Source organism: Peromyscus maniculatus, chromosome 18 (genome assembly GCF_049852395.1).
Source record: "Peromyscus maniculatus bairdii isolate BWxNUB_F1_BW_parent chromosome 18, HU_Pman_BW_mat_3.1, whole genome shotgun sequence".
In the NCBI taxonomy this organism is placed as follows: domain Eukaryota; kingdom Metazoa; phylum Chordata; class Mammalia; order Rodentia; family Cricetidae; genus Peromyscus; species Peromyscus maniculatus.
Genome location: NC_134869.1, coordinates 42,470,206 through 42,486,940, shown reverse-complemented (window position 1 = coordinate 42,486,940; position 16,735 = coordinate 42,470,206). Strand labels below are relative to the sequence as shown.

Genomic DNA, 16,735 nt, shown 5'->3' with positions numbered 1-16,735 from the left:
CCCGTTAACTTCAAGGACGTTTGTGGTAGGGAGAGTAGCCAGCACTGCTTTTTTTAATTTAATTTTATGTGTATGAGTCAGTCTGTATGTATAGGTATCTATGTACCAAGTGTGTGGGGCCCTGGGAGGCCGGAAGAGGGTGTCAGACCTCTTGGGACTGGAGTCACAGAGAGTTACTGGAGTTGCATGTGGGTGCTGGAGATCAAACAGTGGTCCTCCGGAAGGGCAGCCAGTGAGCCGTCACTCCAGCGCCTGGAGGAGTTGGCCTTCTTTTTTCACTAAAAGCCCTTAGGATAACCATGGTTGCCATAGTGTAGGTTTGACTGAATAAATTCTTTTACCTGATACCATTTTCTTCTTTTTTTTTTTTTTTTTTTTTTTTTTTTTTTGGTTTTTTTTTTTTTTTTTTTTGAGACAGGGTTTCTCTGTGTAGCTTTGCGCCTTTCCTGGAACTCACTTGGTAGCCCAGGCTGGCCTCGAACTCACAGAGATCCACCTGCCTCTGCCTCCCGAGTGCTGGGATTAAAGGCGTGCGCCACCACCGCCCGGCATCATTTTCTTTTATTTACATTACCCTTTGGATTTTAGATAACGGCTTTGACCTGAATAATGGCAGTGACTCTGAACAGGAAGAAATGGAGCCTGAGTCTGCGGACTTCCCGCCGCCCCTGACTGAGCCGCCGGCCCCTGACCAGCTGCCTGCTATTGAGCTTCATCCCGCAGCCTCCCCAGCAGCCTCCTCACTTGTCCCTGCTGCAGTCTTCCCAGCAGTCTCTCCAGCCCCCTCCCCTCCCCTCCCCGCAGCCTCTTTGGAAGCGGCTTTGGCAGCTCCAGGGACTTCTCCTCAGGCTTGCCCTGCACCTTCTCCAGTCGCCACCTTCCAGACAGTTTCCCAAGCAAATGAAGACGTCAGCAGCGTCCCGGAAGCTTCTGCTGATTTGGAAGAGGCCACTGGAGAAGCTGTCACAATTTCTGGTAGTAGTAAGTGTCCAAATTCTGTTCTGTCCCTGTCTGGTTTCTACAACAATTTGTTACATACTGCATCCATCCCTCCTCTTCTAACCTGTAATTTAATTTAAAAAAAGTTTTGTTGTTGTGTTTTGAGACGGGATCTCACTATATAACCTTGGCTGGTTTTTATGTAGACCAAGCTGGCCTCCAGTTCACAGAGCTCTGCATGCCTCTGCCTCCAAGTGCTGTGCCACCAGCTCAGCTCTGTCCTGTAACCTTGCTTGACCTCTAACCTTTGTCTCTGGTCTTATCTCAAGGTGATGTACTGAAGAGACGCATTGCTACCCCAGAAGAAGTTCGTCTTCCCCTCCGACATGGGTAAATGCTCTAGATTGATGCATGCATCGACCTTAACACGCCTAGGAATGACTCTTACTGTGGGAGAGAGAGGGTTGGTCTAGGTGGGAATGGATTCCAGGACAGTGCACAGGAGAGTGCGGACTCCTTGGAGTTGGGGTTGCAGGCTGTTAGGAAGCCACCTGCTGTGGGGCTGGGTCTTCTGGCAGAGCAGCGTGTGTGCTAAACTGCTGGGCTGTTGCTCTAGACCAATTTCCTCTTTTTTCTTTTTTTTGGGGGGGGGGCGGTTTGGAGACAGGGTTTCTCTGTGTAGCTCTGGCTGTCCTTTAACTCACTCTGTAGCCCAGGCTGGCCTCGAACTCACGGAGATCTGCCTGCCTGTGCCTCCCGAGTGCTGGGATTAAAGGCGTGCTCCGCCGCTGCCCGGCTACGTGTTCTCTTTCTTAGGGTCTGTCTCCCCTGTCTCCCCTGCTCATCTGCTGGTTACTCGGTCTTGATCAAGGATCCTTTTCAAACCAAGGCGCAAATACCCAGAGTAGCCAGGCAGGGCTGTTTTCAGAGAGGGGGGGTAGCAGTGAGGGAAGGGGCTGAAGCCCACAGTGAACTGGGGGTTGTGGTGTGGTAGTTTCTGTTGTAATTAGTGCTCTCTGAGAGCTAAGCTCTGGAATGGTAACTACTTAATGACCAAACCAGACAGCATCGAAAACCTTCTGGAAATAACCGTCTTCCTAATTTTCACCACAACCATTCTAGGCTACTGGTTGTCACCAAGTCTTAGTACTGCTGCCACACTGGCGATGAGGCTAAATAAGGCTGGCTGTCACAATCTGTTGTCAGAACAGTCACTGACTAAAACCTGGCCTACTGAGTGGCTGCATGGAGTCAGCCTCCACTTGTTCTTAGGCTCCCTCTGCACCCGAGCCAGGGCCGTTCGAGTCTCTAGCTGCAGGGGTCACTTCAGTAGCTTAGGAAAGGAAGAGTGGGGTCTTTGTACATGGTCGCTCTCTGGCGCCTTGGCTCCTCCCAGAGTCTTTGCTGCAGTATGAGCTCGAGCAGCGTGAGCCCGTTTGTCAAGCCCTGTGCTGCTGTGTTGTTTGTGTGTGCGGACTGTCTGCGGGACGGTGTGCATGCGGGGCTGGTGGGACAGGTGTGGGCATCTGCCCGGTGGGCTGGGCTCCTGGGTGGCACGGGAGTGGGTAGGGTGTGACCTGGTGGCAGGGCCCATGTGCTTCTCTGGCAGGTGGCGGCGAGAAGTGCGCATCAAGAAGGGCTGCCATCGGTGGCAGGGGGAGACGTGGTACTACGGCCCCTGTGGGAAGAGGATGAAGCAGTTTCCAGAAGTCATCAAGGTAACGGCAGCACTGGTAGCTTTCAAAGGACTCTGGCTAGCATTGTCTGTGCCTGTGTTGCAGCTGGCCACAGACGTGGCAGGGCTCTGACTTCCCACTGTCCTTCCTCTCAGTACCTGAGCCGAAACGTGGTGCACAGTGTCCGCCGGGAGCACTTCAGCTTCAGCCCCCGCATGCCTGTCGGAGACTTCTTCGAAGAAAGAGACACGCCAGAGGTGCCGGCCCACGGGTTTGGGGTCTTCAGGAGGCCGGGATAGTTCAGAGGGCGTAGTGGCCTGCACTGATTGTCCCCTTGTAACACAGGGTTCCTTGTTCCTTTAGGGCTTGCAGTGGGTCCAGTTATCGCCGGAGGAGATCCCTTCCAGAATTCAAGCAATTACTGGCAAACGAGGCCGACCTCGAAATAATGAAAAGGCCAAGAACAAGGAAGTTCCCAAAGTGAAGCGGGGCCGAGGTCGGCCACCTAAGGTCAAGATCTCTGAGCTATTGACTAAAACAGACAACCGACCTCCAAAGAAACTGGAACCCCAAGGTACAGTGTTATTTGTAGCTCAGGTATTCTCCCTCCACAAGGTATCTGAAAGGTTGCTGAATTGCAGTTGGTACCTGGATTTCCCAGGAGGGACTGACATCTGGAAAGATGAATCTAAATCTGTTCTTCCCTTGGAAAGCATGATCAGAATCCCAGCTTCTTGCTACATTTTTTTTCCAGATAATTTCTTCCTTTGAGTTGCTTTTACTAGTAAAGCCTGGGGCTGTCCCCGTAAAGGCCAAAGGAGAAGACTTCCATGCTTTTCCTGTCCATCTTCCAGCTCCTTGCTTGTATTGATTGCATTCATACAATTTCCAAGGTTTTTGTGTAGAGATTGCAGTTCATCCTGAATACAAAAGATAATTGGTACACTGTTTTAGTCAGATAGGTAAATAGGAAAATGTCTGTGTTTTTTTTGTTTTCACTTTTTTGAGGGGACGGGGTTGTTTTGTTTTGTTTTTCAAGACACAGTTTCTCTGTGTAGCTCTGACTGTCCTGAAACTAGCTCTGTAGACCAGGCTGGTCTTGGATTCAGAGATCCACCTGCTTCTGCCTCCTCAGTGCTGGGAATAAAGGCATCACCACTACTGCCCAGCAAAAATGTCTAATTTTCTAAGTAAGCATTGTATTTATCTAAGTAAGTATTACATGTACGGTGTGCAGAATATGGAATAGTCTTGTTAATTCCATTCAGAGTTCCTGCTCTGCTATCTGTCTATATCTTTTTCCCCTCTATGCTAGAGGTCAATCCTAGGCCTTTGCACTTGTCTATCAAGTACTCTATCAGAGTTAAAACCCCAAACTCAGTGTATTTCATTTTTTCAAAAAGGTTTATCTTATGTGTGCAGGTGTTTTACACATAGGCACTTCATGCATGTGTGCCTGGTGCCTGTGAAGGTCATAAGGGGGTGTCAGATCCTCTAGAACTAGAATTATAGATGGTTGTGAGCTGTCATGTGAGTGCTGGGAACTGAACCCAGGTCCTCTGCAAGAGCATTAAGAGTGCCTAACCACGAAGCCATCTCTCTAGCCCACTGTCTCATTTTAATAAAAGCTTTAAGCGACTTATTTGCCCAAAGTACTTTAGAAGCTTGCCATAAAAAATGTATCATGATGCTTCTATATCAGAAATGAAAGAATTGGTACTGTTGGGTCAGAATATCAATTAGAAATGAGTTATTTGCAGATTTATACTTTTATTTGAATCTGTTAGTGGAGTGAGCTCTGAAAGCTGAGTGTAAACACTGGCTATGACAGTTAGAGGAGTCTGGGTTGCCAGTGTTACAAACCAATACCCTCTTCGCTGACAGTTTAGGTTCTTGTTTCCATTCTCAGCTCTCCTTGCACTAAAACCAGGCTGTGTGCATCAGTCTGAGCGTTACTATGCTTGCTCCATAGGCCGGGAAGGAGATTATAAAGGCACTCACTCTGCATTGGTAGCCTCTTCCATCAGCTGGAGTCAGCCTGTGGCTTCTGGGCTGCTAATGCTGTGTGAGTGCATTGTACAGCTACCTGAGCAGGTGCCTCTCTGACCCCTTTCTCTTAAATGCTTTATTTTGTCTACTGAAAAAACAAACCAACAGCAAAACAGTATTTGTTCATGAAGCTGTATGAGAAGCCAGCTTTGTAGGAGGCATGGCTGCCATGGATGCCACGCTCGGTTTCCACACTCACTTCTCCCCGTTTCCTTTCTGCCTCACAGAAACACCGAGTGAGGAGGATAAAGCACAGACGAGTAAAAGCAAAAAGAAGATGAGGCAGAAGGTACCTCGGGGAGAGAGTCAGACTCCTGTCCAAGGGCAGGTGAGGAGGACAGCCGTGCGCAAACGTTTTCTATGGGCAGCTTCGCGTTTTCTTCCATCTCCGTTTCCTCCTCAGTGTAGCAGTGCACCTTCATAAAATGGAATTGTTTGGGCTTGATTTAGAAAAACGGGCTTGTTCAAGAAAAATAGGGCATCTATCTCTAGGGTGAGAGAATTGACCCATTGCCAGTCCCTCATCATCCCATCTCTCACCTCTCCTCCCCAGCACCCTTCTGTGTTTGAATCCTAGCCCAAGCAGAGGTGCTTTCAGAGTTTGGGGAGAAATGACTTCCCTTATGGTTTACAGGCCAGAAACAAGAGGAGACAAGAGGCCAAGAGCGCAAAGCAGAAGGACACTAAGAAGAAAGCCAAGGTGTGTACGTGTGATGAGTGTGTGCGCCAAGTTTACTTCCTTTCCAGGGTGCATTGTGCATGCTAGACAGACATGCTACCACAGAGCCAAGTCTCCATCTCTCACGGCTGATTCGAAGCCACCACAGAGACTTTCCAAACGCTCCTGTGCTGGTGTAATTTTGGACTCTTGCTTGGGAGGGACTAAGATCAGGCCTGGCTAGACAGGTATCTCTGACACTTGTTCCTTTCTCCTGGTGGGTAGGCCGAGAAAGAAAAGACAAAGACAAAGCAGGAAAAACCAACGGGAAAAGTGAAGAGGGAAAAGAAGGAAAAGGAGAAAGTAAAGGTGAAGGAAGAGGCGGCCAAAGCCAGACCCCCCTGCAAACCAGAGAGGAGCCTTGCCACGCAGAGGCGTCTGCAGGAGCGGCAGAGGCAGCAGGCTATCTTGGAGGAGATGAAGAAGCCCACGGAGGACATGTGTCTAGCTGACCACCAGGTAGGAAGGTCATGGAAGGGCCAGTTCTGGGACATTTAACAGAAGACCTCTGAATACCCAGACATTGCCTCTTGGTCAGTCTAACAGGATGCCTACCCGATTTTATCTCCCCAGCCCCTGCCTGACTTCACCCGCATCCCTGGTTTGACATTGTCCAGTAGGGCCTTCTCAGACTGCTTAACCATCGTGGAGTTCCTGCATAGTTTTGGCAAAGTGCTAGGCTTTGACCTTACCAAAGATGTCCCTAGTCTGGGAGTCCTGCAGGAAGGCCTCCTGTGTCAAGGAGACAGCTTGGGCCGAGTGCAAGATCTGCTGGTGCAGCTCCTGAGGGCTGCACTCCGTGACCCCGGTCTGCCCGCCTACTGCCAGGTGAGCTTCCCTGGGTTGGAGTCAGTTCTGCTTTCTCTTTGAGAACACGTACCTGTGCGCCCCCCACCCACCCCCGAAGAACCCAGAGAAGTGGTGTGAGACCCCACACACACCCTGCGCCTCCCCCCAAGAACCCAGAGAAGTGGTGTGAGACCCCCCCCTGCCCTCCCCAAGAACCCAGAGAAGTGGCGTGAGACCCCCCACCCTGCCCTCCCCCAAGAACCCAGAGAAGTGGTGTGAGACCCCCCACCCTCCCTTCCCCCAAGAACCCAGAGAAGTGGTGTGAGACCCCCCCCTGCCCTCCCCAAGAACCCAGAGAAGTGGTTGGTGTGAGACCCCTTCCTGATTCAGAAGAGGGTGTCGTCTCCTGGAGCTGGAGTGACAGACAGTTGTGAGCCACCCTGTGGATGCTGGGAACTGAACCCAGATCCTCGGGAAGAGGAGCCAGTGCTCCTAACCCCTGGGCCATCTCTCCAGCCCCGCGTCCTGGCAGTTTTTAGTCTTTTTCTCTTTTTTTTTTTTTTCACAAGAATTTCTTTTAGCTGGGTTATGATGCACACCTCTAACTTTAGTGCCTGGGATACGGAGACAGACAGGCCTCTTTTTTTTTTTTTGGTTTTTCGAGACAGGGTTTCTCTGTGTAGCTTTGCGCCTTTCCTAGAGCTTACTTGGTAGCCCAGGCTGGCCTCGAACTCACAGAGATCCGCCTGGCTCTGCCTCCCGAGTGCTGGGATTAAAGGCGTGCGCCACCACTGCCCGGCCAGACAGGCCTCTTTAAGCCTGTTCTGCATAACAAGTTCCAGGCCAGCCAGGGCTACATTTTTTTGTTCTTTTTTCCTTGTCGTCCATCCCCGTTCCCCACCCCCCAGACAGGGTTTCTCTGTGTAGTTTTGGTGCCTGTCCTGGATCGCGCTCTATAGGCCAGGCTGGCCTCGAACTCAGAGACCCGCCTGCCTCTGCCTCCCGAGTGCTGGGACTAAAGGCGTGCACCACCACCACCCGGCTTTCTCTGAGAGTTTTATCTTCGCCCTTGTAGTTTTCTCCCAGGTTCACCGAACTTGAGTTGTTCCTATTTCCCCTCTGATTCCCACTGTGTTTTCTTCCAAATAGTCCCTGAAGATCTTGGGGGAGAAGGTGTCTGAGATCCCACTGACCAGAGACAATGTGTCTGAGATACTGCGCTGCTTCCTCATGGCCTACCGCGTGGAGCCGGCCTTGTGTGACAGCCTGCGCACCCAGCCCTTCCAGGCCCAGCCCCCCCAGCAGAAGGCTGCTGCTCTAGCCTTCCTCGTGCACGAGCTCAATGGCTCCACCGTGGTCATCAAGTGAGGGGCGGGGCTGGGGTGGGAGGGGGTGGGGTGGGGAGGGTTAGCTCTCCACAAGTCCAGGGTGAGTGAGTGTCCATTGCTCTTCTCTGAGGATGCTGGCATGATGACTTGATAGAATCGTGGTCCCTTCCCTGGGCAGTGTAAGCCTGCCTTGGTCATTCATCCAGGTTGTGACCGGACAGAAATCCCCTTGTAAGACCTTATTGTTCTTTTCTTTTTTGCTGCCCCTTTTCCCTCAAAAATCATCTGCCTTTCCTCTGCAGTGAGATTGACAAGACTCTGGAGAATATGTCCAGCTACAGGAAAAACAAATGGATCGTTGAAGGCCGACTCCGGAGGTAGGACACAGCAGACTAGAACCCAGAGAGAGAGGGCAGCCAGGATGTTGCCTGGCTATGATGCCCTTCTTCGGTCGGCCCTTTGCCGGGGCTCTGGAAAATGTACATCTCAGGTGTTTCTTTTTGGGCATTATGTTCTTCTCCATATATAGTCTCCCCTAATCTCTTGTTTTTCAAGACTGAAAACTGCTCTGGCCAAGAGAACTGGGCGGCCTGAGGTTATGATGGAAGGGCTAGAAGAAGGCCTGGGCCGGAGGCGCAGCTCTCGGATCATGGAGGAAGCCAGCGGCATAGAGGAGGAGGAGGAGGAGGAAACCAGAGCAGCTGTCCATGGCCGCAGGGCTCGAAGAGATGGAGAGGTACTGACCCAACGGAAGGAGGGCGGGGTGGGCCAGAAAACATTCTTTCTTGGGTCTGGAAACTCACACTTCTCAATGTGTGTTTGCTTCTGCCCAGATTGATGTTGCAGCATCCAGCATTCCAGAGTTAGAGCGCCAGATAGAAAAACTCAGTAAGGTATTGTCTTTGAGTCTCCCAAAAGTTGGCAGGAATCGTCCCCCTCTTTAGATTATATCTGTTGTCCAGGGAAGCAGATAAGCCTCAGTCCTCCTACATATTAAAATCCGTCATGCCTCGCTGGAAATGGTTTATTCATCGTCTTTTTCCATTTCATACCCAGCGTCAGCTCTTCTTTAGAAAAAAGCTGCTTCACTCATCCCAGATGCTTCGGGCAGTGTCTCTGGGTCAGGACCGCTACAGACGCCACTACTGGGTATTGCCGTGTTTGGCTGGAATCTTTGTGGAAGGCTCAGAGGGGAGCTCAGGTAGGTGTGTCTGAGGCTTGAATTCTGAGTTCAGTCTTCAGTTTCCTGATGCAGCACCGGCTCTAGTGTAAAACTGCTTGCCGGCTGCACGCTTCGGTCTCTTCATCTGGGAACAGTGGCCGTGTTGGTAGTAATGTACTTCATGAGACACCTGAGAATTGGGGCTGGAGACGGGACAATGGTTAAGAGCATGCACGGTTCTTCCAGGGGACCTGAGGTGCATTCCCAGCACCCATCCGTGTCACGTGGCTTGTAACTTCAAGGAGTCCATACATACATATAATTGTTTTTCTTCCCCCCCCCCTTTTTTTTTTGTTTGTTTTTTGTTGTTTTGTTTGGTTTGGTTTTTCAAGACAGGGTTTCTCTGTGTAGTTCTGGTGCCTGTCCTGGATCTCGCCCTGTAGACCAAGCTGGCCTCAAACTCACAGAGATCCGCCTGCCTCACATAGTTGTTTTTCAATGACTACTAAGAATAAATATGTGTAAGCCTGAGAGTAGTGGTGCACACCTTTAATTCTAGCACTTGAGAGGAAGAGGCCGGTGGATCTCTGAGTTCAAGGACAGCTGGAGCTACACAGAGACACCCTATCTTGAGGGGTGGGAGGGATTAAAATGTTGATAGTGCTTGACAGAGTCTAGGTGTGGCTCAGTGGCGGGCGTTGCACGGGTATCTTTGGGACTAAACTGAGGTGTAGCTAAAGACTGATCCCAGTGCTTGGGAAGCTGAGCCAAGAGGACCTCGAGGTCAAGGACAGACGGAACTGGATAGCAGTACCCTGTCTCGGAAAACAAGTGCTTAACCTGTGGTTGTTTCCCAGTAAAGCAGTTTAGATTATGCTGTGACTAGGCATTATTTAGAGCAGGTCTGTCTTTTGAATCAAGGCCAGTCTGGTGTACATAGTGAGTTCAGCGCTGGCCAGGGCTACATGGAGAGAGACTGTCTCAAAAACAAGACTTCTTCCTCAGATGCTCTGTCCATTGACTTAAGCTGTTAACCAGTAGAATCCTAACAGGTTTTAGAAAGCAAGTGTGTCCGCGTTTGTAGATTCCCTTCTTTCCCACTGTCCAGCAGTCCGTCTGGAGCTCTCTGTCTCTTTACAGGTAGTGAAGAGGGGATAAAGCAGGAAGCTGGGAACTTGACAGAAGCAGTCCCTTCAACCCCCTGCTCGGCCCCAGACTCCGGAAAGAGAGAGTTAACTGGCTCCAACACCTCTGCTTCTCCTGCCCGCGCCCGAGGCCGACCTCGAAAATCTAAGCCTGGGTCTATGCAGCCTAGGCACCCTAAATCTGCTCTTCGGGACCATGATTCAGAACAACCCCAGCCTCAAGTTCAGCCAGAACCTCAGTCTCATCTGCAGCTTCAGGCTTCCATCCAGCCCCATCTTCAATCCCATCCCCCATCAAATAATGGGTTCCTAGAGCCGGAAGGCTCCCCTCTGTCCCTGGGTCAGAGCCAGCATGACCTCAGCCAGTCGGCCTTCCTGTCTTGGCTGAGCCAGACGCAGAACCACAGTTCCCTGCTGAGCAGCTCCGTCCTCACACCTGATAGCAGCCCAGGGAAGGGAGACTCTGCTGCATCCCAGTCTTTGGGGGAGCCAGATCCTGATGAGCCGGAACCCTGTCCTGCCCCTCAAGGACCCTGGTTTAGCTTCTCAGCCCAGATACCCTGTGATGCTGCCCCTACACCACCCCCCGCAGTTTCTGAGGACCAGCCTGCTCCCTCCCTCCAGCTGCCTGCCTCCTCTAAGCCAGTAAGTAGCCAGATCCGTCTGCTTTCTCCTGCCCCGGGCTCCTGTGTCTAGCTGTGAGGCTGTAGCCTGAAGTTGGGAAACCTATAGACATAAAATGGCTCCATTCCTTCATGTCTCCGTATTTACAGATGAATACACCCGGTGCTGCCAATCCCTGTTCTCCAGGGCAGTTCTCTTCCACCCACTTGCCTGGAGGGGGCTCTAAGAGGCCATCAGGAGACTCTGAAGAAATGCCACAGAGTCCCACCGGGCTGGGACAACCCAAGCGGAGGGGGAGACCTCCTAGCAAGTTCTTCAAGCAGGTGGAGCAGCATTACTTAACCCAGCTGACAGCCCAGCCTATCCCCCCTGGTGAGCGAGCTTGGCTAGGATGGGGTAAGCATGGAGGTAATAGCAGTTGTCATCATGGGCAGTGTGACTCATGTGGTTTCCATCCCCTGGCCCATATACATACCCTCTGTACACAGAGATGTGCTCTGGCTGGTGGTGGATCCGAGATCCTGAGACACTGGATGTCATACTCAAGGCACTGCATCCCCGAGGCATCAGGGAGAAGGCGCTCCACAAACATCTTAGCAAGCACAAGGACTTCTTGCAGGAAGTTTGCGTACAGCCCTTAACTGGTGAGTAAGAGAAGCCCAGCCGGCCAGCTCGACGGGAGTGGCCGCTGTGCAGAGGGGCCTGACGGGCCACCGCCCCGCTTTCTCTCTCCGCAGACCCTATCTTTGAGCCTAGTCAGCTGCCTGCCTCGGAAGAAGGACTGAAGAGCTGGTGTCCCAAAGAGAAGACTTACGAGACGGACCTAGCTGTGCTCCAGTGGGTGGAGGAGCTGGAGCAGAGGGTTGTCCTGTCTGATCTGCAGATTCGGGTACACTGGGGTCAGCACTGCGTGGGAGCTATTTAGGGGGGGGTTGTGGTTTCGTTTAGCTTTTTGTTTTGATTTGTGTGTGTGTGTGTGTCTGTGTGTCTGTGTGTGTGTGTGTGTGTGTTTTGCTTGCGTGTCCACATGGTACGGGTGTGCAGTGCCCTCAGACCGAAAGGGTCAGATCCTGTGGAACTGGGCCTTGTAGACTGTTGTGAGCCCCCGTTGTGGGTGCTGGGGACTGAATATGGGTCCTCTGGAAGAGCAGCCCGCACCGTTAACTGCTGCGCCCTCTCTCCGGCCCTAGGTGCTGGTTTTTGAAACAAGGTCTCTGTAGTTGAGACCTGCCTGGGATTCAAGGCATTTTTCCTGCCTCAGCTGTCCAGGCGCTGGGATTGCTGACAGGAGCCACTGCGCCCAGCTGTGGGGTGGGTGTCGGGAAAAGCCCTTGGTTTCTTCTTCCCGAGTGACTTACCAAGACATGGAGCGCCTCCCTTTACAATGTGTGTTATTCCTCTTTCCCACTGGAAGGGCTGGACATGCCCAGGCCCAGACTCTACCCGAGAAGACTTGGCCTACTGCGAGCATCTGCCCGACTCTCCGGAGGAGATCCCCTGGAGAGGACGGGGCAGAGATGGGGTTGTCCCTCAGCGCCAGAACACCAACCCTCTGGACCTGGCTGTGATGCGGCTCGCTGCTCTGGAACAGAATGTGGAGCGGCGATACTTGCGGGAGCCCCTCTGGGCCGCCCAGGAGGTGGTGGTGGAGAAGGCCCTGCTGAGCACCCCCGACGGTGCCCCTGATGGCACCACTACCGAGATATCGTACGAGATCACCCCGCGTGTTCGTGTCTGGCGGCAGACACTCGAGAGGTGCCGTAGCGCAGCCCAAGTGTGCCTGTGCATGGGCCAGCTGGAGAGGTCCATCGCCTGGGAGAAGTCTGTCAACAAAGTGGTGAGTGTCTGGGGCCTTGGTGGGGGTGGGGTCAGCGACAGGCAGAGGGGGGCGAAGGCCTCACTCTGCCTCCTCACAACTCTGGTCCAGACCTGCCTGGTCTGCCGGAAGGGCGACAATGACGAGTTTCTCCTGCTCTGTGATGGCTGTGACCGGGGCTGCCACATTTATTGTCATCGGCCCAAGATGGAGGCTGTCCCAGAAGGAGACTGGTTCTGCACTGTCTGTTTGGCCCAGGTAAGGTTTCTGCTGCTTGGTTCTCCTTCTCGTCGCTTTTTTTTTTTAAACCGCAGATGTCCCTGTCCCCCGGCTCTCCTGGGATGAGCCTCTGACGGCATGTTAGGGTTGAGTCCTCCTTGACTGAGTCAGTCTTTAGCCCCAGCCATGTCTCTGTCCAATGGTAATAATGATCGCCCCGCTTCCCGCTGATCACCTGATTGAGCTCACATGCTGGCGTGTGTCTGACCATTGGAAGGCACAGTTACTGGTAGGCGGGACTCGGATGAACAGGAGGACACGCAGCACACACCCACACTGCTGCCCTTCCCTTGCCCATCCTCAGCAGGTAGAAGAAGAATTCTCTCAGAGGCCTGGTTTCCCAAAACGAGGCCAGAAGCGGAAAAGTAGTTTTCCACTGAACTTCCCAGAGGGTGACAGCCGTCGACGTCGGGTTCTGTCAAGGAGTCGAGAAAGCCCAGCAGTGTCTCGGTGCCCAGAAGACGGCCTTTCGCCCTCCAAGAGACGGCGACTTTCAATGAGAAGCCACCACAGTGACCTCACATTTTGCGAGTGAGTTAGTGAATCGTAGGGATGGCTGGCTGTGTGTGCCAGAGGGGCTGGAGGAGTCAGTGTGTGCTTCCCGTGCTAATAGGATCATCCTAATGGAGATGGAGTCCCACGACGCAGCCTGGCCTTTCCTGGAGCCTGTGAACCCTCGCTTGGTGAGTGGGTACCGGCGAGTCATCAAGAACCCTATGGATTTTTCCACCATGCGAGAACGGCTGCTCCGGGGAGGGTAAGAAGACCTCTCTCTCTCTCTCTCTCTCTCTCTCTCTCTCTCTCTCTCTCTCGCTCTCGCTCTCGCTCTCGCTCTCGCTCTCTCTGGCTCTCTCTCTCTCTCAGCTCTGAAGAGCTCACAACCCATTCTCCCCTTGGCCCAGGTACACTAGCTCAGAGGAGTTTGCAGCTGATGCCCTTCTGGTTTTTGACAACTGCCAGACCTTCAATGAGGATGACTCTGAAGTGGGCAAGGCTGGGCACATCATGCGCCGCTTCTTCGAGAGCCGCTGGGAGGAATTTTATCAGGGAAAACAGGCCAATCTGTGAGGGAGGAAGGTGGAGACCACTGGTTTCCATCTTCCCAGCCTTCCTGACGAGAACCTGCCACTCTGACCTGCTGACGGCTGCCCTGGGCGGACGCATCAGACAGTGCTGATGCCTGCCTCTGCCTGGGCAGACCACATCCTCTTGTCCCAATCTCTTTCCTCCCTTCCTCCTCTTGCTCCTCAAAGAAGAGATGCAGAGATGAGGTCCTTCTGGACGGAAAGCCAAAAAAGAAAAGAATTTTTCCTCTTTTTTTTTTTTTTTAACTAATTAAAATGGAGAGGGGTAAAGAAGTCCCTTCCTCTTCCTGGCTTCCTCCCCTCCCTGTACACGCCCCAGCCTCCTGGGGCTATTTAACAATAGCAATAGTTCTAGTGAATGTGTAAAACCGAGAAACACTCTGTACTGTGTGTGGACCCGCAGTGACGGCCAGTAAAGTGGACTTAACTCCCCAGTGTGTCAGCCGGACACCGGGCCCTGAACATGCTGCTTCCATGTTCAGTCCCTTCCCTGATCCCTGCTTCTCTCGCCCTTTCTTCTCTCCCCTTTCTCCTCCCTAGTTGGACGATTTTTGTCCCACCCAATAATGTAAAACTATCGTGTACGGGTTCTTCTCCCCTTGTGTGGAAAACAGTTCAGAGCTCCCTGTCACTGTCCTCCTCCTCCTGCCAATAGTTACCCTCCAAAATGTCCTTCTCCTCGTGCGCTGAGTTTCTAGCCTTGCCTGAAACTCTGACTGGGGGGTGAGCAGGCGGGCAGGCGGGCGCCCTGGGCCTTCCAGCCTTCTTCCCCGCTTCCCAAACCTCCCTCTTGGGAACTCCTCAGGGACAACTACTGCTGAGTCTGAGTGCTGCTCCGAGATGGAGGCCCTCAGAGAGAGGGGGAGAGGGTGTGTGTGTGCGTGTGCGTGTGCGTGTGTGTGTGTGCGGGAGCACACAAATGAGAGCTGTGACCGTGACCCTGTTTTGTGTAATGGGATCCATCCGTGTTTCCGCAGATGTTTTGTTCTCACCTTTCCCATTGTTTCATGCCATCACTTTCTGTCTTTGGGGAAACACAGGAACTATTTCTCTGGGGACAGTGCTGTCTCCCCTCATGGTTATCTCTGTTCCAGCCTCTTCAAACTGTGCAATCTTTTCAGCAGGAGCTCCCTCTCCTCTCAGCAGCTTTGAGTCCTGAGAGTTTGCTGGGGAGGGTAGAACTGGGTCTCTCCTAACCATGAGTGTCGGGTTTAGTGTCTTTCCTCCCTTGCATCTAATCTACTTCATATCCCCAGCATCGAGCAAACTCCTGGAGCACAGGATGGGTAGAGAGGAGAGGTTCTGGGTCTACCACTGCCCTGTGTGTGACTAAGCCCAGGTTAAGCCCCCAACACACGAGAGGAAAGCTGCTAACTCCAAGCTATAGCCATGGGCCCCTGGCCCCTGCTTTCCTGCTCAGCAGAGCCCCTCCCATCAGAAATTACGGGTACTTGCACTGGGGAGGTGGCTGCTAGCTGTAGGGCCTAAGCAGAGAGCTGAGGCGTCCAAGCATGTCCATTGGTGGGGGCAGAGGGTGCCAGGTGAGGAGGAGGAGGAGGAGGAGCAGTCCTTGGACTGAGCAGTCCTGAGGGGTGGGGCAGTGCGGCTCCCGGGCAGCCCCTCTCCTTTCCAGCCCCCCTCACTCCACTCCCTATTGCCTATTTCTAAAGTCGCCTTTTCTGTCGATAAACCTCAAAACTTAATTTTATTTGAGAATTTTTTTTTTGCTTTTAAATAAGAGGTGGATTGAAGAATATTTGAATTGACTTTATATTATGCATAAATATTTATATTTTATCTAAATAACTGCGCCGTAACAAACTTTGTGTTAGATGTTTGGAACTGTTATGACCGGGGACAACTCTCCCCGTGGCAAGTTCCCCTCAGCATAAGATGTACTGGAGTCATTCGCGGTTGGAGTGGGAGGGAGAGAGGCCGTCGCGTCGGCTTTGTGCTCCGCTCCAGCTCCAGCTCCGTCCTAGGGACCAGGCACTCTTACGGGGGCGGAGGTCCTAGACTTGAAGAAGTGGGGGGTGAAGGGGTCCTGGGGGAGGGCATGATCCAAGGGGCCATTTCTCGCTTTTCTTTCTCATCTTTACTGCCCCTCCAGCTAGGTGGATCTCCTCTTATTGGCAGAGTATTTGGTAGGGAACGCAGGTTAAAATAAAGAGACACCCACCCCTGCCCTCTGTGTCCCTCCCCATCTGGTAACGGCAAGAAACCAACACCAACAAGTTCCCATGTTCCTTTACAACAAAAGGGACTGACTTTTATATAACCAAATGTGGTGTTTTAGTGACTTTTTGATAATGTACAGTTTTTTGTGAATTTAAATTTATTTCTTTCTATATTTTTAGGACCAATCTCATTTTTAATAAGGTTTAAAAAAAGGAAAAAAAAGTCTAGAGAAAAAAAACCACCTCGTTTTTGCCATGTGATGTTCCACAGGTGCGGCTGTAGAAAGTGCTTGTCATTGAATAAAACCACATTTGATAGAGACTCGGAAAGACTGGCGTGTTTCTCTGGGGCAGCAGGCTGCCCGACCTCTGCTTGTGTGGTGGGGCACTCAGGGCTCCTCTTACAGTGTCACCGTGTGCCATGGCGGCAAGAGTGGGCAGGTCACTAGCCATGGATAAGACGCCAAGACAGGCTTTTGTGTTTTATTATTATTATTATTTTTTAAAGAAAAGGTTGAAGTTAGCAAAAGCTCTTCCAAATCACAGGGGAGCGATGGGAACCAGAAGTCGGCCGAGGAGAGCGAGCAGGAGGTAGTATTGGCAGATGTGGGAGAATATAAAACTACAGGTTTCTGGGTAAAGGGGAAATGTACAAAATGTGTTCTAAGTATAAGTTAAACCTCCTCTCCAGGGTGATGAGTGCATCCAGTGGAGCTGTCACTCACCCCAGAGACTGGCAGGAGCAGACCCATCCATTCCAGCCCATCAGTCACAGAGCCGGGCGGTGGTGGCGCACGCCTTTAGTCCCAGCACTCAGGAGGCAGAGCCAGGCGGATATCTGAGACCAGCCTGGGCTACAGAGCGAGATCCAGGACAGGCACCAAAACTACACAGAGGAACCTTGTCTCAGAAAACCCAAAAGAGAAAAAAAAATCACAAACAGCCCTC

At 52.1% G+C, this 16,735-nt stretch overlaps 1 protein-coding gene across 16 annotated transcripts in view; it reads left to right on the top strand.

Moving 5' to 3' along the window:
• Window positions 1-16,109, top strand: part of Baz2a (bromodomain adjacent to zinc finger domain 2A) — a 38,999-nt gene extending 22,890 nt beyond the window's left edge. For 9 of the 16 annotated variants that reach the window (XM_076554018.1, XM_076554033.1, XM_076554029.1 and 6 more), the window contains 23 exons: window positions 589-981; window positions 1,269-1,329; window positions 2,549-2,657; window positions 2,771-2,872; window positions 2,979-3,189; window positions 4,892-4,992; window positions 5,299-5,364; window positions 5,608-5,841; window positions 5,956-6,210; window positions 7,321-7,535; window positions 7,802-7,876; window positions 8,055-8,235; window positions 8,333-8,392; window positions 8,556-8,704; window positions 9,806-10,451; window positions 10,580-10,826; window positions 10,919-11,074; window positions 11,168-11,319; window positions 11,845-12,267; window positions 12,358-12,504; window positions 12,830-13,056; window positions 13,139-13,282; window positions 13,428-16,109. In XM_076554018.1, the coding sequence (XP_076410133.1) occupies window positions 589-981; window positions 1,269-1,329; window positions 2,549-2,657; window positions 2,771-2,872; window positions 2,979-3,189; window positions 4,892-4,992; window positions 5,299-5,364; window positions 5,608-5,841; window positions 5,956-6,210; window positions 7,321-7,535; window positions 7,802-7,876; window positions 8,055-8,235; window positions 8,333-8,392; window positions 8,556-8,704; window positions 9,806-10,451; window positions 10,580-10,826; window positions 10,919-11,074; window positions 11,168-11,319; window positions 11,845-12,267; window positions 12,358-12,504; window positions 12,830-13,056; window positions 13,139-13,282; window positions 13,428-13,593 (4,520 nt within the window). In that variant the 3' untranslated portion in view covers window positions 13,594-16,109. The remainder of the gene's footprint in view (window positions 1-588; window positions 982-1,268; window positions 1,330-2,548; window positions 2,658-2,770; window positions 2,873-2,978; window positions 3,190-4,891; window positions 4,993-5,298; window positions 5,365-5,607; window positions 5,842-5,955; window positions 6,211-7,320; window positions 7,536-7,801; window positions 7,877-8,054; window positions 8,236-8,332; window positions 8,393-8,555; window positions 8,705-9,805; window positions 10,452-10,579; window positions 10,827-10,918; window positions 11,075-11,167; window positions 11,320-11,844; window positions 12,268-12,357; window positions 12,505-12,829; window positions 13,057-13,138; window positions 13,283-13,427) is intronic. The other 7 variants (XM_076554024.1, XM_076554025.1, XM_076554032.1 and 4 more) reach the window with 4 other exon arrangements.
• Window positions 16,110-16,735: the final 626 nt, after the last annotated feature.